This window comes from Neofelis nebulosa, chromosome 1, assembly GCF_028018385.1.
Source record: "Neofelis nebulosa isolate mNeoNeb1 chromosome 1, mNeoNeb1.pri, whole genome shotgun sequence".
Classification (NCBI taxonomy): domain Eukaryota; kingdom Metazoa; phylum Chordata; class Mammalia; order Carnivora; family Felidae; genus Neofelis; species Neofelis nebulosa.
The window spans coordinates 102,434,876-102,454,300 of NC_080782.1; the positions used below are offsets into that span (position 1 = coordinate 102,434,876).

Genomic DNA, 19,425 nt, shown 5'->3' on the forward strand with positions numbered 1-19,425 from the left:
TTCGTCCATTCACTTGCTAAGGCTCAGCAAGAACAGTATGTATGGAAGATGATCTCAGTCACAGCATAAGGTCAAGGAGAACAAAGAGCAGAATTAACATGGCTATAGCTTCCAAACTGAATAAAAAGCCTACTGTAGCCAGCAGTGAGTTAACAGACTGGATAAAATCTAGAAATGAAAAATCTAATACAGAGTGAAGAGTAGATTCTATACATTAAAAGATGAAAAGGGGTATGTGGGTGGCTCAGTATGTTAAGCATTGGACTCTCAATTTTGACTCGGGTCAAGATCTCACGGTTTGAGAGGGGGAGGCTCCAAGCTATCAACATGGAGATTATCTCACTCCCTCTCTACCCCAACCCTGCTTGTGTGCTAGGGCCCTCTCTCTCTCCAATAAACATTAAAAGAAAATGATGACAAGTGATACACTTATAACCCCTAGAAATAGAGCACTTTCAGTTCTGCATATTGTTTGCTAATATGTAAATAATACTTTAAAATACTTTAAGCTTGGGGCGCCTGGGTGGCGCAGTCGGTTAAGCGTCCAACTTCAGCCAGGTCACGATCTCGCGGTCCGTGAGTTCGAGCCCCGCGTCAGGCTCTGGGCTGATGGCTCGGAGCCTAGAGCCTGTTTCCGATTCTGTGTCTCCCTCTCTCTCTGCCCCTCCCCCGTTCATGCTCTGTCTCTCTCTGTCCCAAAAAATGAATAAAAAACGTTGAAAAAAAAAAAAAATTAAAAAAAAATACTTTAAGCTTTACCAAATTGGATCCATTAGAAATCAGAAAGTTTTTATAAAATACTTTATTCTTATTCCCAGTACCCTAAAAACATACAGATATGTAATCTCCTAGAAGTTGTAAGAATTTGTTGATACCACTTTTAAATTTGTTTACAATACACTCTACAGTATGATGTAATAATTTAAAATAATACTGAGCTGTTTTCTACAGGACTGAGTAAGCTGCTTCTGGACTGACCTCTTAAAGATTACAACTATAAACTCTGGCTAGAGAAACTACCGGGGGGGCACCTGGGTGGCTCAGTTGAACATCCAACTCTTAGTTTTGGCTCAGATCGTGATCCCAGGGTTGTGGGATAGAGCCCCGCATCGGGTTTTGTGCTAAGCATGAAGCCTGCTTAAGATTCTCTCTCTCTCCTTCTGCCCCTCTCCCCAGTTTGTGCTCTCTAAAAAATTAATTAAAATTTAAAATTAATTTAAAAATTAAAAAAAAAACTATCTGAAGGTAGTGAAGAGTGAAAACAGAGCCATATGTTCAAAAACTTTATAAATAAATCATAATGCAGTTCTAAAAAAGGTTCATATAACCCTCAGGGAAGGCAGGAAAAAGAAAACAAAATGAAAACCAAAGATAAAATGACACACATAAGACCTGTTATGTCAATAATTATGGTAAGCAGTCTCTATCAAAATAATACCAGCATTCTTCACAGAGCTAGAACAATACCAATATTTGTATGGAACCAGAAAAGACCCAATATAGCCAAAGCAATTCTGAAAAAGAATACCGAAGCTGGAGGCATCACAATCCCAGACATCAAGATGTATTACAAAGCTGTAATCATGAAGACGGTATGGTACTGGCACAAAAACACTCAGATCAGTGGAACAGAACAGACAACACAGAAATGGACCCACAAACGTATGGCCAACTAATCTCTGACAAAGCAGAAAAGAATAGCCAGTGGAATAAAGACAGTCTCTTCAGCAAATGGTGCTGGAAAAACTGGACAGCAACATGCAGAAGAATGAACCTGGACCACTTTCTTACACCAAACACAAAAATAAACTCAAAATGGATTAAAGACCTAAATGTTAGATGGGAAGCCATCGCCATCAAAATCCTAGAGGAGAAAGCAGGCAAAAACCTATTTGACCTTGGCCACAGCAACTTGTTACTCAACACCTCTCCGGAGGCAAGGGAAACAAAAGCAAAAATAAACTACTGGGACCTCATCAAAATAAAAAGCTTCTGCACAGCGAAGGAAACAATCAGCAAAACTAAAAGGCAACCTGCGGAATGGGAGAAGATATTTGCAAACGACATATCAGATAAAGGGTTAGTATCCAAAGAACTTATCAAACTCAACACCCAAAAAAACAAACAGTCCAGTGAAGAAATCGGCAAAAGACATTAACAGGCACTTCTCCAAAGAAGACATCCAGATGGCGAACAGACACATGAAAAAATGCTCAAATCACTCATCATCAGAGAAATACAAATGAAAACCACAATGAAATACCACCTTACTCCAGTCAGAACAGCTAAAATTACCGACTCAGGCAATGACAGATGTTGGTGAGGATGCAGAGAAAGAGGATCTCTTTTGCACTGCTGGCAGGAATGCAAACTGGTGCAGCCACTCTGGAAAACGGTATAGAGGTTCCTCAAAAAACTGAAAATAACCCTAGGACCCAACAAATGCACTACTAGGTATTTACCCAAGGGATACAAGTGTGCTGTTTTGAAGGGGCACATGCACCCCAATGTTTACAGCAGCACTATCAACAATAGCCAAAGTATGGAAAGAGCCCAAATGTCCATTGACGGATGAATGGATAAAGAAGATGTGGTGTGTATGTATGTATGTATCTATGTACACACACACACACACACACACAAAATGGAGTATTACTCAGCAATCAAAAAGAATGAAATCTTGCTACTGGCAACTATGTGGATGGAACTAAAGGTATTATGCTAAGCAAAATTAGAGAAAGACAAATATCATATGACTGCACTCATATGAGGAATTTAAGATACAAACAGATAAACATAAGAGAAGGTAAGCAGAAATAATATAAAAACAGGGAGGGGAACAAAACATAAGAGAGTCTTAAATATAGAGAAGAGAGGGCTGCTGGAGGGGTTGTAGGAGGGGGGATGGGCTAAATAGGTAAGAGGCATTAAGGAATCTACTCCTGAAATCATTGTTGCAGTATATGCTAACTAACTTGGATGTGAATTTAAAAAATAAGTAAATAAATAAATAAATAAATATAAACTGTCCAAAGATAACAAAAGACAGATTGGTAGAATGGATTAAAAAACATGACCTAACTAACTATATGCTGTCTATAAGAAATTCACTTCATATATATAACACCATAGATGGGGGAAAGTAAAAAAAATAGAAAAAATATACCATATAAAAGTTAATTAAAAAAAAAAAAAAGATGGGCAACTGAGTGGCTCAGTGGATTAAGCATCCAACTCTTGGTTTCGGCTCAGGTCATGATCTCACAGTTCATGAGTTCAAGCCCACGTTGGGCTCTAAACTGAAAGTGTGGAGTCAGCTTGGAATTCTCTCTCACCTCTCTGCCCCTTCCCCAGCTCATGCACACTCTCTCTTAAAATAAATAAACTTTAAAATAAAAAAATTAGGGCAGAATGACTGTCTTCTTGTTAGATAAAACCAGACTTCAGAAAGAAAATTACCAAGGTCAGAGGGGACATTGTGTCCATAGAAAAACCTGTACATGATTGTTCAAAGCACTTTTCTCTAATAGCCAAAAACTGGAAACAACTAAAGGTCCTATGATAGGTGAATGGTTAAAACAAATTTTAGTGCATCTATACCATGGAATACTACTATTTAACAACAAAAAGGAATAAACTATTCATACATGCAAGAACCTGGGTGGAACTCAAGAGAATTGTGCTGAATAACAAAAAAAAAGTCTGAAAAGGTTATGGTAGGATTCCAACTTAAATAACATTCTTGAATTGACAGAATTATAGAAATGGAGAAAAGATTATTGGTTGCCAGAGGCTAAGGAGGGTGGTGATAGAAGAAAAGTGGCTGTGAAAGGGCAATCTGCACAAAAGACCAAAAGATCCTTGTGGTCATGGAAATGCTCAGACTGCATTAATGTCATCATCCCAGTCATGATACTGTATTTCTGCAAGAAGTTACGAGGAGAAAACAGGTGAAAGGCACACGGGACTGCTCTGTACTATCTTTGCAACTTGCTGTAAATTAATTCTTTCAAAATAAATTAGGATTCTCAGTATATTAGATATTCAATGTTGAAACTATTCATAGAAACTTGGGATTGAGAAAAATTTAGACATTACCTGTTTACAATCTTTGTTCATTCAATCCATGATTTCTATATAATGGCCCCACACTGTTGGAGCAAAGCATTAGGCCAAAGCCATATGAAAAAAAGAGCAGATAACTTAACCCACTAATCTTAAAAGACAGGTTTGGATAGTGGTGGTAGTGATTTAAAAAAAATATATTGGAATAATTAATTAATTGGAGGGGCACCTGGGTGGCTCAGTCAGATAAGCATCCAACTCTTGATTTCTGCTCAGGTCATGATCTCATAGGTTGGAGCCACACATTCCAGCTCCCAGCTGGCAGTGTGGAGCCTGCTTGGGATTCTTTCTCTCCTATCTCTCTGCCCCTGCCCCCACACGCTCACTCTCTCTCTCTCTCTCAAAATAAAGAAACGTTAAAAAAGGTTAAAAAAAAGAAAAACTAAAGATGTAGTCCCTCAAAATAATTTAATTACACAGACCATTTAGAAACGGAACAGAAATTAAATGGTAATTTCCCTACCAAGACGTCTAGACCATGGATGTTTTTTAAAGAAATCATTAAGAGTACCATAGGGCACCTGGCTGGCTCAGTCAGTAGGGCATGCAACTTTCGATCTCAGGGTCATGAGTTCAAGGCCCATGATGGGCATAGAGCCTACTTAAAAAACAAAACACAACAACAAAAAAAGACTAGCCATAAAAAAGTCATAAATAGGCCATAAATAAATAATAATAGGCTATAAATAAAACAACAAAAGAAAGCCTCTTCTCCCTGCTGACCACCACTGTAACGCTGCTCTCCAAAAGTAACCACAATTAAGTGTCCAGTAATACATTCTTTAAAAAACAAAACAAAAAACACCCAAAGATATCTGCTCATTTATATTTTTAAAACAGCAGTTACTTAAAAATCATACTTGCTGCTTCTCTTTCCATATCAGCAGGCACAACAACCTAATTCTGTAACGTGTGACTATTAGAGTGAATGTTTAATAATTTATTTAACCAATCTCCATTTTGATGGATGTTTCCAGTTTTTTGTTAATATAAACAATGTTGGAATAAACATGTCTCTACTTCTCTCTCCCCCTCCCCCCCTACATACAGCAGTCCCCCTTATCCATGGAGGATACATTCCTACACCTCAGTGGATGCCTGAAACCAAGGACAGTAATGAACCCTATGTATACTAGGTTTTTCCCTATACATACATACCTATGATAAAGTTTAATTTATAAATTAGATACAATAAGAGATTTTTTTAGACACCATAACATTAACAACAATAACAAGAATTACAACATACTATAATAAAAGTTACGTGGATGTGCTCTCTCTCTCTCTCTCTAAACATCTTACTTTACTGTACTCAACCGTCTTCTTGTGATGATGTGACATAATAAAATACCTATATGATAAGATGACATGAGGTGAATGATGTAAGCACTGTGACGTAGTGTCAGGCTACTAATGACCTTCTAATGATATATCAGAAAGAGGATCATCTGCTTCTGAACCACAATCAACCGTAAGTAACTTAAATCATGGAAAGCGAAACAGCAGATGGTGGGGAGGGCTACTATATGCATATATCTTGACCAAGTACATATAAAACCCTAACAGTAAATGGCAAGCAGTAGGAATGGGGAGTCAAAAAGAACATGCATTTCTTATTTGAGAAGATAGTGCCAAACTATACGCAAGAAAGACTGTACCAATTTACATTCCTGTTAATACAAGTAAACCAAAACTTTTGCCAATATGATAGATAAATAATTTTATTTTAATTTGCATCAGAATGAGACTACCATTCTGAGCAACATTTCTTATGGTTATTTACCACTTTTACTTCTTTTTATGGAAACAGCCTGTTTTTATCATAATGCCCCTTTCCTACTGAGATGCTTGCTCACCTTTAAAAATGATCTGTATAAGAATTGATGGTACAGGATTACATGATTCTTACTATGATGAAGTTAAAGCTCTGTTGCTGAATTCTGAATTCTAATAGGGAATTCAAACTCCAGGTGTCCTCAGCTGGAATTCTAATGTTACTATATACATGCTTATGTCTCCCTCTTCCTCAGCACATGAGGCTTTTCTAATCACATAGTGAATGTCATGAATGGTTTTAATTTGTGAGTTAGATATTTTCTAATTACCACAGTAAATGTTAAACTGGTTCCTTATTGATGAAATTAAAAATATTCAAGATACATGGATTGGTGTGCTTCTTATACTTGTTCATCCTTTTGAGAACGGTATGTAAGAATTCAGCAAGGTGTAGACTCTTTATTCTTAGAGATGATGACCGAGCTCAGTAGTATATATAATCACCTTAGTCTCAGAATCCATGAACATTTATTGAAAATTCCCTGAGTATATATTATGAAATTGAAAGTAAAGTTAAAATATTTATTAATTTAAAAATAGTGATAAAAGTATTGTGTTAAACATAAATATTTGTGAAAAATAAATTTATTTTTAAAATAAAAAAATGGGAAGAGTAGCATTGTTTAACATTTTTGAAAATCTTTTTAGTGTCGAGTTTAGAAGAGGACATGATTCTCACATTATTTCTGCTATCAATCTGTGAGATATTTTGTTTTGGTGGAAACATATAAAGAAAACATGACTTCATAACTCATCTCACTTATTATAAAACTGAAAAAAAAAGTAGTTTAAAATTTCTGCAGATACAGTAAAACCTTGGTTTGTGAGCATAATTCATTCCAGAAACACATTTGTAATCCAAAGCACTTGTATATCAAAGCAAATTTCCCCATAAGAAATAATGGAAACTCAGATGATTCATTCCACAACCCAAAAATATTCATATAAAAATGATTGTAATATAATACAATAAATAAAATGCAAAATATAAAGAAAAAGAAACTAATCTGTATTTACCTTTAAAAACCTTCATGGCTGGTTTGAGGGAGACAAGAGAGAGGAGGGTGATTGTGTAGGACGACTTTCAATATCACTAACGGAATCACTGTTACCTATTGGTTCAATGGAATCTTTTTCTGCATGGGGGCCATTATATATGCTCACAGGGATGTTGACTACAGTGCATATTAATAAACTCTTGTCATATACTGTACTTAATGTAACTGACAACAAGACAGCGGAGGGGAGGATCTGTATCTGCAGGCAGCCTAATCTAGAGTGAAGCAAAGCATCCCTAAGCTTACTCTTGTATGGAAAAGCAAAGGACCGTCCGTTGGTGCCTTGAAGTGACAAAAAATACACTAGGGCCAGTTGTGAGCACCTTCCAATGTTCTGAAAAATCACTGATTTGTGCCAAACACCACAGCCTGAGACCAAGCATCTGAGAATGGGAGATGATCACCCACAATCCCGTAGTGAGAGAGACAGAGAGAGAGAGAAAAAGAGAAAAACGATTGGCTCAGTTGTGATCATGTGACATTCAGCATCATGTACTACTCCTATTACAAGACACTGCTTGTTTATCAAGTTAAAATTTATTAGAAATCTTTGCTTGTCTTGCAGAACACTTGCAGAACAAGTTACTCACAGTCCAAGGCTTTACTGTAATTTGGATATATATTTTTGGTACTAAATCACAGCATAAGAAGTGACGGTTTATTGAAATTCATTGCAGTGTGGAATCTGAAATAAAATCCGTTAACATTAAAAAAAAAATGATCTGTATAGAAATTTTACAAAGGAAATTAATTAGCCCCTTGTTATATGTCTTACAAACATACTCTGCCAATTTATCTTTACTGGTTCATATTCTTCTAAAATTTTTTCGGTAATTAAAATTACAAAACATACTGTTTTGTTTTCTTTCAACACAAATTTATGAATCATTTCTTATATGACATTAGACTTATGCATCCTTTTTATAAGTGCTTTTCTAATTCCAGACAAGTACTGACAACAGTTCAAAATTGGTTAACACTGATCATTACAGAACAGTATCAATTAGCTGAGATTTTAACCCTGGATGACACTAGAAATCTATTTCTTTCTTTTCACTCTACATTTATCAACAAATCATAATCTTCTTATTTTAAAGTTGAAATAGACAGCAAAAATACTAATTTTATTTAAGTTACATAAAACACAATGTTTCACAAAATATCTTTATCTTGGTATATACACCATTATGCTGTAAAAGATCAAAAGGTTTTTGGGCCAAAAAAAAGAGTAATTATGCAAGCAAGAACAATAAGCAAAGGAGACAGGAAGCTTGATCCTACTGCACTTAGCAACATGACCACTGTCTAATGAACAACCTGAAAAGTGTGTCTGTCTATACAATACTTATACCATTTGGTAAATCTACTCTCCTACTGTAAACACAAGGAGCTCCATTTAATATCTTCTTTAATTACATATAAAGAAATATATTTAAATACGAAATATAAACAAACTTTCTTTAGAACAAAAAGCACAGAGAAGTACTAACCATGATTATTACTGCTATGTTTTCTAAAATGATAACCTCTAAACAAAACTCTAATACTTGAATAAAATTTTAATAATCAGGAACACATTTCTATTTTTAATGCTTATTTATTTTTGAGAGAGCATAAGCAAGAGGAGAATGGACAGAGAGAGGGTGAGGGAGAGAGAGCAACTAAAGCAGGCTCTGCACTGACAGCAGAGAGCCCCATGTGGGGCTCGAACTCAAGAACCATGAGATCATGACCTGAGCCAAAGTCAGACACTTAACCAACTGAGCTAGCCAGGTGCCCCAGGAATACACAATTAAGAGCATCATGTTTTAAAGTATGCAGATTTGAGATGTGGCATATTTCTCAAGAAAAAGCAATATGGTATGGTACCATTCAAATTTTTAAACTAAAATGTCCACTTTTCAAAGGTAGGTAGAACTACCTTTTATTTAATATAAAAGCATCTAGTAATGTAAGGCCAAAATTTTATCTGTAATTTTAATAGTGAATTTACAATAAACTGGTTAGTATTTTTCTTAGAAAAATTTGTGAACAACTCAACCCAAATATGCTGGGTATTTCCTAATCAAAATAGCTAATTTACATGGTTTATATCAAAGTAAAATCTACTTACAAGTGAATCTGCATCAGGGCATTCCCTATTAAAATAAACAAAATATTATAAATAATTATTACAACTATCCAATAATAACTGTATACTGAAAGTGATCATCTTGGTATTTAAATGTAACTTTTATTTAAAGTTAACAAAAATATTTAGAAAAAATCAAATCATGAAGATTAAAATATACTAAATGATTTTAAAATTCAAAAGAAAGCATTCCTATATCCATAATACATGACAAAATGAAACTCACACAGCTTACAATTATTTTAAAAACTTGTACTTCACAAGTACTTCTTTTTCATTAACACACACACAAATCTTATAAAGGAAGCTATCAGTCCTACAAGGATTTCTTAGTGGCTTTTAATTCTTTAGGCAGAGAAAGCTAAAAAAATTTCTAAGAGGAAAGCTCGACTTTTTTTTTTTTAAGTCTGTACTTGTATTAATTGGTAAATACTAGTAAATAACATTTTACAATATATTTTTGTTAAAACTTCAGTTTCATTTGAAGTACCTTCCATAGCTAGCATATAAACAAAAGCCAAAAAAGCTATTTTTCTCCATATATGTTAAATGAGTAGCCAGACTTCCACTTGAAAAAGCTTTCTAGTCTACTAAGTTGTTGAAAATTGTTAATTTTATCATTTATTTAACTGATAAATATTAATTTGGACGTAAACTAGCAAAAATATATTTTATTTATTTTTTTAAGTGAGCAGGAAGCAAGAACTTTATCAGAGTATAAAATTAGAAAGTAAAAATAGTAAGAAAGCTCTCTTTACAGAGAGGGGCATTCGAAAGTGAATGCCCCCCACCAAAAAAGTATTTTATATGCAAAACCAAAACATAAAGAAGATCAACCTTCTCAAATAATCAAATAAAGACTTAAACATATAAAATTAAAGACATTGAGGCCATGAAGAATATGGTTAGAAGAATTTCTGTGCACATATTCTAGATCAAATTCACAAAAATCAGAGTGCATACTGAAAACATATCTAGATTAGTTGCATAATTCTTTGACTTTAGACAGTTAATGCACGCAGTATCAGAATCTGCCACTTTAATAACAGACTAAAAACATAAACATTAGGTATACCTTGAGAGCCCAATGGACAATAAAAAGTACTAAATTAATATACAGGATAAGCAGGTCATCTCTATCTACCCAAAGACTAAGCACAAATCGGAAAAATCTACAGAGTGAAGAATTCTGTTAGGGGAAGACAAAATGGAACAGACTGAAATAACGGAAAAAGAGGGAGATGACTACACTGCTCTTAATCCAAACTCCAGCACCAAAGCAGGTAAATGCAAACCTCTTGTGTCTTTATAGCCATTTAAATGTCACTTAAGATTGCCAATTTTGAAAAAAGAGCTCCCTTATTACTGATATATGAGGGGTATTTATCAAAAATCCTACTGCATACTCTGAGGAAATGTTCCAGAAAAGACAATATAATAATAAATTCAATTCCTCTACAGAATCATTTAAAATGTTAGAGCACTTCTACTTTCTTCTTTTTTTAAAGATAAAGTTTAAATATCAAAGTGTCAAAGTTCCAAACAGTTTATTCTCTGGCTTTAAGCCAGAACTGTTCAGTCTTTGTGGGAAAGCACTCATCTGTTTGCTTTCACAGTGGGCTGTAATGAGACCTGCAGATGAAGCCCCAGGAAGAGCAAGCTCTGAGCAGGACCCCTCTTCCACAATCACTGGCATTTCAAAAGCCTTCGGGCTGTTTAAGAAGCAGCATGCCAAGAGCCTTGGGCATTTCAAACAAAGAGGTTTCTAATATTTTTCCTGCCTGGAAGTGTTGAAAGAAGACAATCATGATGCAGTTGTTTAAAGCACTGATTTTCTGCCCTAGTATTCTCAGTGGTGAAAAATATTCCAATATCCAAGTAGCCTAACGATGGTACTGGGAAATTACTGATCATGCAAAACAATTCTAAAAACACAGAATACACAAAAATATTATAAGCTCCCTGAATTAACAGCTGTGAAAACCACATATTATAAAAATAATTGAATTTAAGGCTTTTACTGTCTATAATATACTAACAAAGTGGCTACATTTCTAATTTCATGTACGAATCAACTGTTTAGACTTCAAGTATTTCCAATGTTACAAAAATAGTTTTGATTCCATCTCCTTAGCAATATACTCCCTTCATAAAGCTGAAAAGACATCTGCAGATGAGATGGTAACCACAGATATAAATCACTTCCCAATCAGTCTTAATTTGTTAACCAAGTGAAACTAAACTTGGGAGGGGGTTAGAAACAGACATTTAGAATGGTAGAAACTCAGATAAAATGAATTTAACTAGATAGGAGGTAAGAACACCCAAAGCACAAATTGTTCTCTTACATTGAAAACATGAGTGGCCATGAAAACTCTGCTAATTACGCTGGAGAAGCAGGGATTTTAAACAAATTTCAAGCCAGTGTTACTGGCTTCACAAATCATTTAAGACTTGATTAGCGTCTTGTCAATCTATATAGGTTGAATAATTACAGAAACAAAGATTCCTTTAATTCCAGTTTGTGTCTGGTAAATCATAGCTCTTAAGAGCTTCTCAACCCCAGGTGTATATTAGGAATGACAGAGGCTGCTTAAAAGCAAACCAAACTAAACAAAACAAAAATTATGCTGTGTCTCACACCCTATTTATGTTAATTTTCCACGTAGTTCTAATGTGTATAGCCAAGACAGAAAATTTCACTTACCCAATATCTGTTGAATTTACTATATGCTAATTATATATTCTTTGTATCCTAACTTAATTTTTTTTAAAGGTAAATCAGATTTATATTCCATCCTCTATATCAAAAGCTGATGACCTAGCATAAATGTTTAAAACATGTTAGGGCTTTTGTTCTTCCCCATTTTCTGTTTACGTGTGCATATATCACTATGAGCCTATATGTTTAGAGTTGTCTAGAAGGATTTTCATCACATTGTTGACCATGGGTTTTTTCTTAGGCATTAAGATTTAGAAGAATTTTTAGTTTCCTTTGCACTTTTTTTTTTTAAATATGCATGTATCATTTTGTTTTTTTTTTTTTTAATTTATTTATTTATTTATTTATTTTTTAATATATGAAATTTACTGTCATGTATCATTTTGTAAAAAGAATGTCTTTAAAGTTTAAATTTCAAAACATAGAAGCCTTTATCTTAATATTTTAAAATAGTAGGAAATCTAATACTTTTAACTTAACCCAGAGGAGCTGGCAAATGTATTCAGAAAAGTGTATTTTTTACACCTCAGACATACATACATTGAGTTATTTCTGAAGAAATTTTTCTTCTCACATTCAAAACAACAGTCTTATTCTTAGTTACTTAATAAAGGATTGTGACAATATTTAATATACTTACACAGACTCTGCATCCTTTTCCTTTTTAATTATTCCTGGCAAACCAAAAGTCTTTCTTTTCCGTGGTTTTATACCTTAAAATAAATGTATATTGTCACAGAAACATAACTGCTGCTGATAAATATATTACACTTGTATCCTGATACATAATTTGCTTATGTCAATACTAAATCTGGATGAAAGAAATAAAAGTATCAATTGGTAAACTCTAATGTTTAAATCATAGTCATAGTCTGTTTAGATTTTTCTTATGTTAATTTAATAAAGATTTATCACTTGATTAACAAAATTCTCTTTTCCTCTAAGTCTCCCCTAAATTACCTCAGACAACATAAACATTTGGAGAATCTTAAAACTTCAAAGAAGGGACATTATTCACTATATTAGATTTTGTTATAAATCCAAGTCAAATCATGTTTCCTGTCTGGAAGATCAAAAAATACGAATGCGGTGTTTTAAATAAAAAGATGACACAAAAGATCCATTAACAGTAAACACAGAAAACTTATGGCATTCTTTTGCACACATATTATCTTTAATATAATGAATGTTGTAAGTTGATTCTACCATAAATGAGTATCATCTATATTCTGCCTAATATGGCAGTTCTTCCTCCTCTTCCTTCATGACAAATTATTTCTTAGAAATCAGCCATACTATTAACTGTTGCTGGAATTCAGCACAAAGCTTAGCTGCTTACTCGGACAACTACAGAGCATACCTAAGATAACCTTTCACCATATAGATGAGGAAACTCAAGGGTATTTTTTGGTTTTTTTTTTTATCTCAGTATTATCCAGCTACTAAATACTATAGCCAGGATTAGAAACCAGCTGTTTTAAAACAAGGTACTTGCTTCCATGCAAAACTAAACCATACATTTGTACAGCATGTTATATCAAATACATTTTTTTCTCACAGAGTATTATTACTTACTATCCACATTTTACAATAAAGAAAGCTAAAGAACAGAGAACTTGCATAGTTACTGCTCTCAAACAGCTAGTAACTGTAAGAAATCTAGGCACGAGAACCTGACTCCTCCAATGATAGCTTTACATACAACAGTAAACCTTTTCTCTGAATTCTCACATAAATGTTGAGAGAAAAATAAATAGAAAAGATTGCTTCCCAAATTATTTCTAGTAGCTCACAAAGTACTTAAACAGGAAGGTAGGTGCCTGGCTGGTTCAGTCTGTGGAACATGTGACTCTAATCTTGGGGTTGTGAATTTGAGTCCCACATTGGGTGCAGAGATTACTTAAAAATAGAATATTTAAATAAACAAACATGAAGGGTTGTAGACCCTTTCTCCAAGTCACATCATCACTCCTCCTGAATAAGGGGAATATTAACATCAATATATAACCTTCATTAATTACTGAAATGTTTCTCACTTTAAAATAAATCTTATACATTAATGTGTAGCAATGATTTTCATATTTATGAGAATGTTTAAAGATGGATGTCAATAAAGAAAACAATCTTGATGTGTATTTGAAAATAAATACATGTTATATTTAATCTTTTAAGATATATATTCTAACACACTAATATTCCTTTGGGCAAACCTGTTTACTTATTAAGTGAAGATTAAAAATCTATAGGCTTTCAAACTACATTCAGATTTTTTATATCACTCCACAAACATGCTGACATCAATGGATAATAGCCACTCTTTATTTGTTCAATAAACAGAAGATATTAGCTAGTTACCACACATTACAACTAGTCAACTTACCTTCAACTGCACTAGCAGGGTCACATTCTTCAAATTCAATAAGGCCTAAAACAAAACAAAACAGATGAACAGGTCTTAGTAAAAAAAAAAAAAAAAAAAAAAAAAAATTTAAAGTTGATGGAAAACAATCAGATCAAATCACATTACATCTTTTTAATCGACCTGACATGTGTTCTAGTATTATCTGATAGTGTTATTTAAAATATCAATAATTTTAAAAACCAAATAACCCTAACACTGACAAAAACTGACACTAGTCTATTATTATGATCATAGTTAACTGAAAACCCTTTATATATGATACTGTAGAACTGGAGACACCTACTGTGTACTTTCTGTTTTCAAGGAGCTTGCAGGATACTAAAGAAAAAAGTAAGCACAATAAAAGGCAGGCGCTGAATCCCTGGTTGTGTTCATGGGGAGGATGGGGGACCAACATAGTAAATACTAATAGAATGTCAGCTTGGGAACTTGTCCCTCTCGTAGACCACTGTGAACTGGCAAATAATAGGTCTTTAACAAATATTTGCTGAACAAATAAATGCATTAATTACATCATAGCTAAGTGGTGATCCTCTAACTATAAAGCAGGTCAAGGAATCTGAACTTTTAGTTTGCAGGTAATGGGAAGAGTTTTCATGAGAGGTAATACATACATGCCCCTATAAAGTAGTCTTAAAAGAAAATTAGCACTGGTATGAGGGATAGACTACAGAAAGAGAGGAAGAAGATAAAAAAGAAATCAGTTGAAAAACATTTTAAGTAGCTCTAAAATGACAGATCTGCTAAGACTAGCCTTAAATGTCATATAATAGATTTCATGTACATGGGATACTAAACTATTTAGGTAGTAAAGAAAGTAACAAAAGCATGAATCACTGTTCTGCTAAAATGTCCCCAAAAGTAAATATCAGACTAAAAAATATCTTCTATTTAAACAGTCATTTTACCCCTGTTTTATAATACTTAAATTTATGCAAGTTCAGCATTTTTGTGAAATAAATTTTTATTAATAGTAAGAGTTTCAACATGCTATTTCAAAAAATTTAAAAATCAGCCTTGGGGGCACCTGGGTGACTCAGCTAAGTGTCCAACTCTTGATTTCAGCTCAGGTCATGATCTCACGGTTTGTGAGATGGACCCCCACGTCGGGCTCTGTGCTGACAGCTTGGGGCCTGCTTGGGAGTCTCTCTCCTTCTCTCTCTGCCTCTCCCCTACTTGTTCTCACTCTCTCTCTTTTAAAACAAATAAACATAAAAAAATAAAAAAAATAAAAACAAAGCTTGAAGAGTGGAAAACAGAAGATTTCATTACTGGTTCTTCTGAGACATTAAGCTAAACTAAAACTATGAATAAGTTCATCATCAGAGTTCTCACTGATCATCTAATTATAAAAGAAAGCCACTAATTAGTAAGAAATATTTCTCTACAAGAAAGAACATCTAAAAATATTGGTGGATCAGTCAGTTGAACATCTGACCCTTAATTTCAGTTCAGGTCATGATTCTAGGGTTGTGGGATCAAGCCCCACGTCAGGCTCCATGCTGAGCAGAGAGCCTACTTAGGGCTTGCTTGCTCTCTCTCTCTCTCTCTCTCTCTCTCTCTGCCCCTCTCCGACACTCATGTGCTCTCTCTCTAAAAAAAAAAACAAAAACAAAAAAACAAACAATTGGCTAAAATGTCCTTCTTAACCCCAAATCTAAGATCTACTTCTTCAGTTCTGGTTTCTATTCATTAGAGTACATTAACATTTAGTGATAAGCAAAATAACAACAACTAAAAAAAAAACTCATAAAAGTGAGTTGATAAACAAGGTCCTAATTAATTACTGATACCTTTCTAAGTATTCTTATAATACACATGTGACTAAAAAAAATAAAATACATTTACTACTTCCACCCCAAAAAGCCTTGAAATCAGAAAATGACCCAATTAAAAATTTAAAAGACTTCAAGTTCAGTTTGCAAATCTGGAAGCTAAAAATTCATTAAATGAAAGGGTAATGAACTCATTGTTAGAATTCTTTAGAGGCATGCATTAACAGTTTACAAAGAGATTAGAAATGAAAGATCAAGAAAGGTAAAGAATTTTAGTATGTGCATCTAATAATTAACAACTACTTGGTGTAAAAGAATGAAAAATTTCCACGGAAATTACCAATAGTTTATTATGTATCATTAGCTTTATAACTTACTAATAAACCTTAAGAGACTATGACCACCTGTCAAATAAATCTGAGAGTTCCTACAGCTATACATCGCATAATCTGTGCTCAGTAACTTTTCACATAATCTCAAATAATCAAGCTACGGGCTTAGAGAGGAAAAACAAAACATCAATGCCAAACAAACTGAAAGATTTTAAAATACATAAAAATAGAGTACCTAAGAAGACTTCTGTAACATCACCTTAGCAAATATATTATTCTTTTAAGATCTTTGGATGCCTTCATATATGTGAAAATACCAAAGGCATCCCTTAACTCTACAAAAATTCCCTCAAAGTTCTACATTTTTTTCTCTCAAAATCTTTTTCCTATACCAGACATACCTCGATTGCTTTTCCCTTTCCCTTTTCTAAACATCCTCTTACAATCTATTTAAAACAGGAAAATGTCCAATAAAAACAAACTATTCAAAATCACACTTTTGAAACCGAAGATGCCAGATCCTTTCAAACTGTAAAATATATATAAAAATTTTAAACTGAATACCTTCAGCACATAAGCTTTTCTATTAAAGACAGAAATATTAACAGTTTCTGGTATAATAAAACTAAATATGCCCTTTAAAAAGAAACATTAACTCATGCATGAAAAAGATTTCCAAATGGCATATGCTCCACACGCCACTTCCCATGGCAAAGCTTTGCGTGCCTGGCTCTGTGCCAGTTGACAGCTCAGCTGGATATCAGTGCACACTGTGACCCCCTTGCATCACGTCACTTCTGAAATGTTTCACAAGTAGAAAGTTTATTCAGCATCTTCCTCAAATGCAGTCCACTGCCCATCATTCTGCTATTTAATCCTAAGACAAGTTACTTTTTTTGACAGACCCAAAGCCAGGGTAAGAGTCAGAAAGAATAGTTTGCTACAACTGGAATTTCAACTGTTTTAGGCTCAATTAATTCTGTTGTCAAAATAAATAACTGCTCTTAGCGCTTAGATTTTATACTGGGCCACAAGGGCAATTTAATTTGTATAAAAGCAAGAAAGACCATTTTGGCTCTGTCTCCTGATGCTCTTTTACACATTATATAAAAATGCCATCATGAGTTCAAAAAGCAGAAGAAATTAAAGGCAGACCTCCAAGAGGTCAACAATAAAGTAAAACAATTCTTACAGAGGATGCTTTCTTTAATCATCAGGTAGGAATAAATTATTGCTGAAAGAAAAGAAAAGAAAGAAAGAGAAAGAGAGAAAAAGAAAGAAAAAGAGAAAGAGAAAGAGTCAACAACGTAAAGAATTCTAATTTGAATCAAAACTTTTAGGAAATGCTACAGGAAGAAAGACAATTTAATAGCAATATTTAATCAACACATTCTGTGGTTGAAGTACAGTATTAAAAAATATAAAACATTTAATGGTTGCCATCATTGTGAATCAATTCTAAATCTCAGGCCACCAACAGGGCAAATCTGCAACTTAGTCTAGTTAAGAAGTGGCCTCAAAACTGATATAGTAAGTCTGGGCCATGCAAATCAAGCCTATCTCTGTATTTACCCAACTCAAAGAACAGAACACTTGGTTCTAATTAAAAGCCAAAATAAAACATATGAACATGCCCAGATCCCAAAGTCTAACAAAAAGAATGGTGATAACTGGGGAGAGTGGAGGGGTGGGGGTAATGACACAGGAAAGAGGGAGGGAAGGAGCGGAGGAGAAGGGGGTAATGACTCATAACAATGGAAGTCAATGACTACATTTTCAAGCTTGCTCCCGGGCAACACAGCCACATTCCTGGGTGTCTGGGATGGTGAACCAGGCAAGCTAACATGAAAAAGAACATCAACCTCCAGCGTGTAGTAATGAGCAAAGGGCATGCAGGCTCAAGTTCTGCTTTTGCCACTTGCTTCCTAGCTAATTACTTTAATCTACTTACCTTCTCTACTTGAACCTAAGTCATATCATTTTTATAAATATGCTATGGCAGAAGAAAACCTTTTGCCATACCTGCTTTCTCTTTCTCTACAAATACCCATACACACATACAATTCTTTCTTTTTTAGTTTACTAAATCATTTGAAAGTAAGTTGCAACATCAATGCTACTTCACTTCAGGGGTACTTATTTTAATAAAGGGCTTTAAGACAGAATTCTCTCAATCCAATGGTTCCAAATCCCAGTGCCTAGCTGAATCTCCTAGTGCAATGCTTCCTGCTTAAGAATCATCTGGAGAGGGGCACCTGTGTGGCTCAGTGCGTTAAGCATCAGACTTGAGCTCAGGTCATGATCTCACAGTTCATGAGTTCAAGCCCTGCATTGGGCTCTGTGCTGACAGCTCAGAGCCTAGAGCCTGTTTTGGATTCTGTCTCTCTCTCTCTCCCACTCTCTCTCTCTCTCTCTCTGCCCTCCCCCACTCATACTCTGTCTGTCTCTCAAGAATGAATAAACGTTAAAAAAAATTTTTTTTGAAGAATCATCTGGAGAGCTCATTAAACCACAAATCACTGGGCCCCAGCCCCAGAGTGTCCTATACAGAAGGTCTAGGTTGGTGCTCAGGAATGTGCATTTTTCACAAACTCTCAGGTGACTGCAGATGGTCCTGGGATCACACTTGGAGAACTACACTCAGGGAACTCCTGGGTCCACTGCCAGATACTCACTAATTCTAGATGGTACTTCTCCAATTTTACTCTACATACAAACTGCCTAGGTGTGAGAAGTGAGATGATTCATTTTCAGGAGAACCAAACAAAAGCTGTGCTAATTAACAATGGGTTTACAACCTATTGGAAATATGTACGAAGCCCCCTTACCATGATGGAATACCAAACCCTAAGACACATCACTTCCTGGTTCTTCCTCCCCTCTCCATTTCGCAAGCTTATTTTTTGCAGGCTTTGCAATAAGCATGCGTCAAAGAACTGAAGTCTCTGTGTCACCTCAAAGAATGTACATTTGTTCCAGTCAGACTACTTTTTCCCTTACATGAGCAAAGGCAACCTCCTGGTA

General features: G+C 34.5%; 1 protein-coding gene across 1 annotated transcript in view; it reads right to left on the bottom strand.

Moving 5' to 3' along the window:
- Window positions 1-19,425, bottom strand: part of FCHO2 (FCH and mu domain containing endocytic adaptor 2) — a 124,237-nt gene that overhangs the window by 42,190 nt on the left and 62,622 nt on the right. Inside the window, 3 exon segments of the mRNA XM_058729913.1 lie at window positions 9,133-9,157; window positions 12,513-12,585; window positions 14,253-14,297. Coding sequence (XP_058585896.1) covers window positions 9,133-9,157; window positions 12,513-12,585; window positions 14,253-14,297 — 143 coding nt within the window.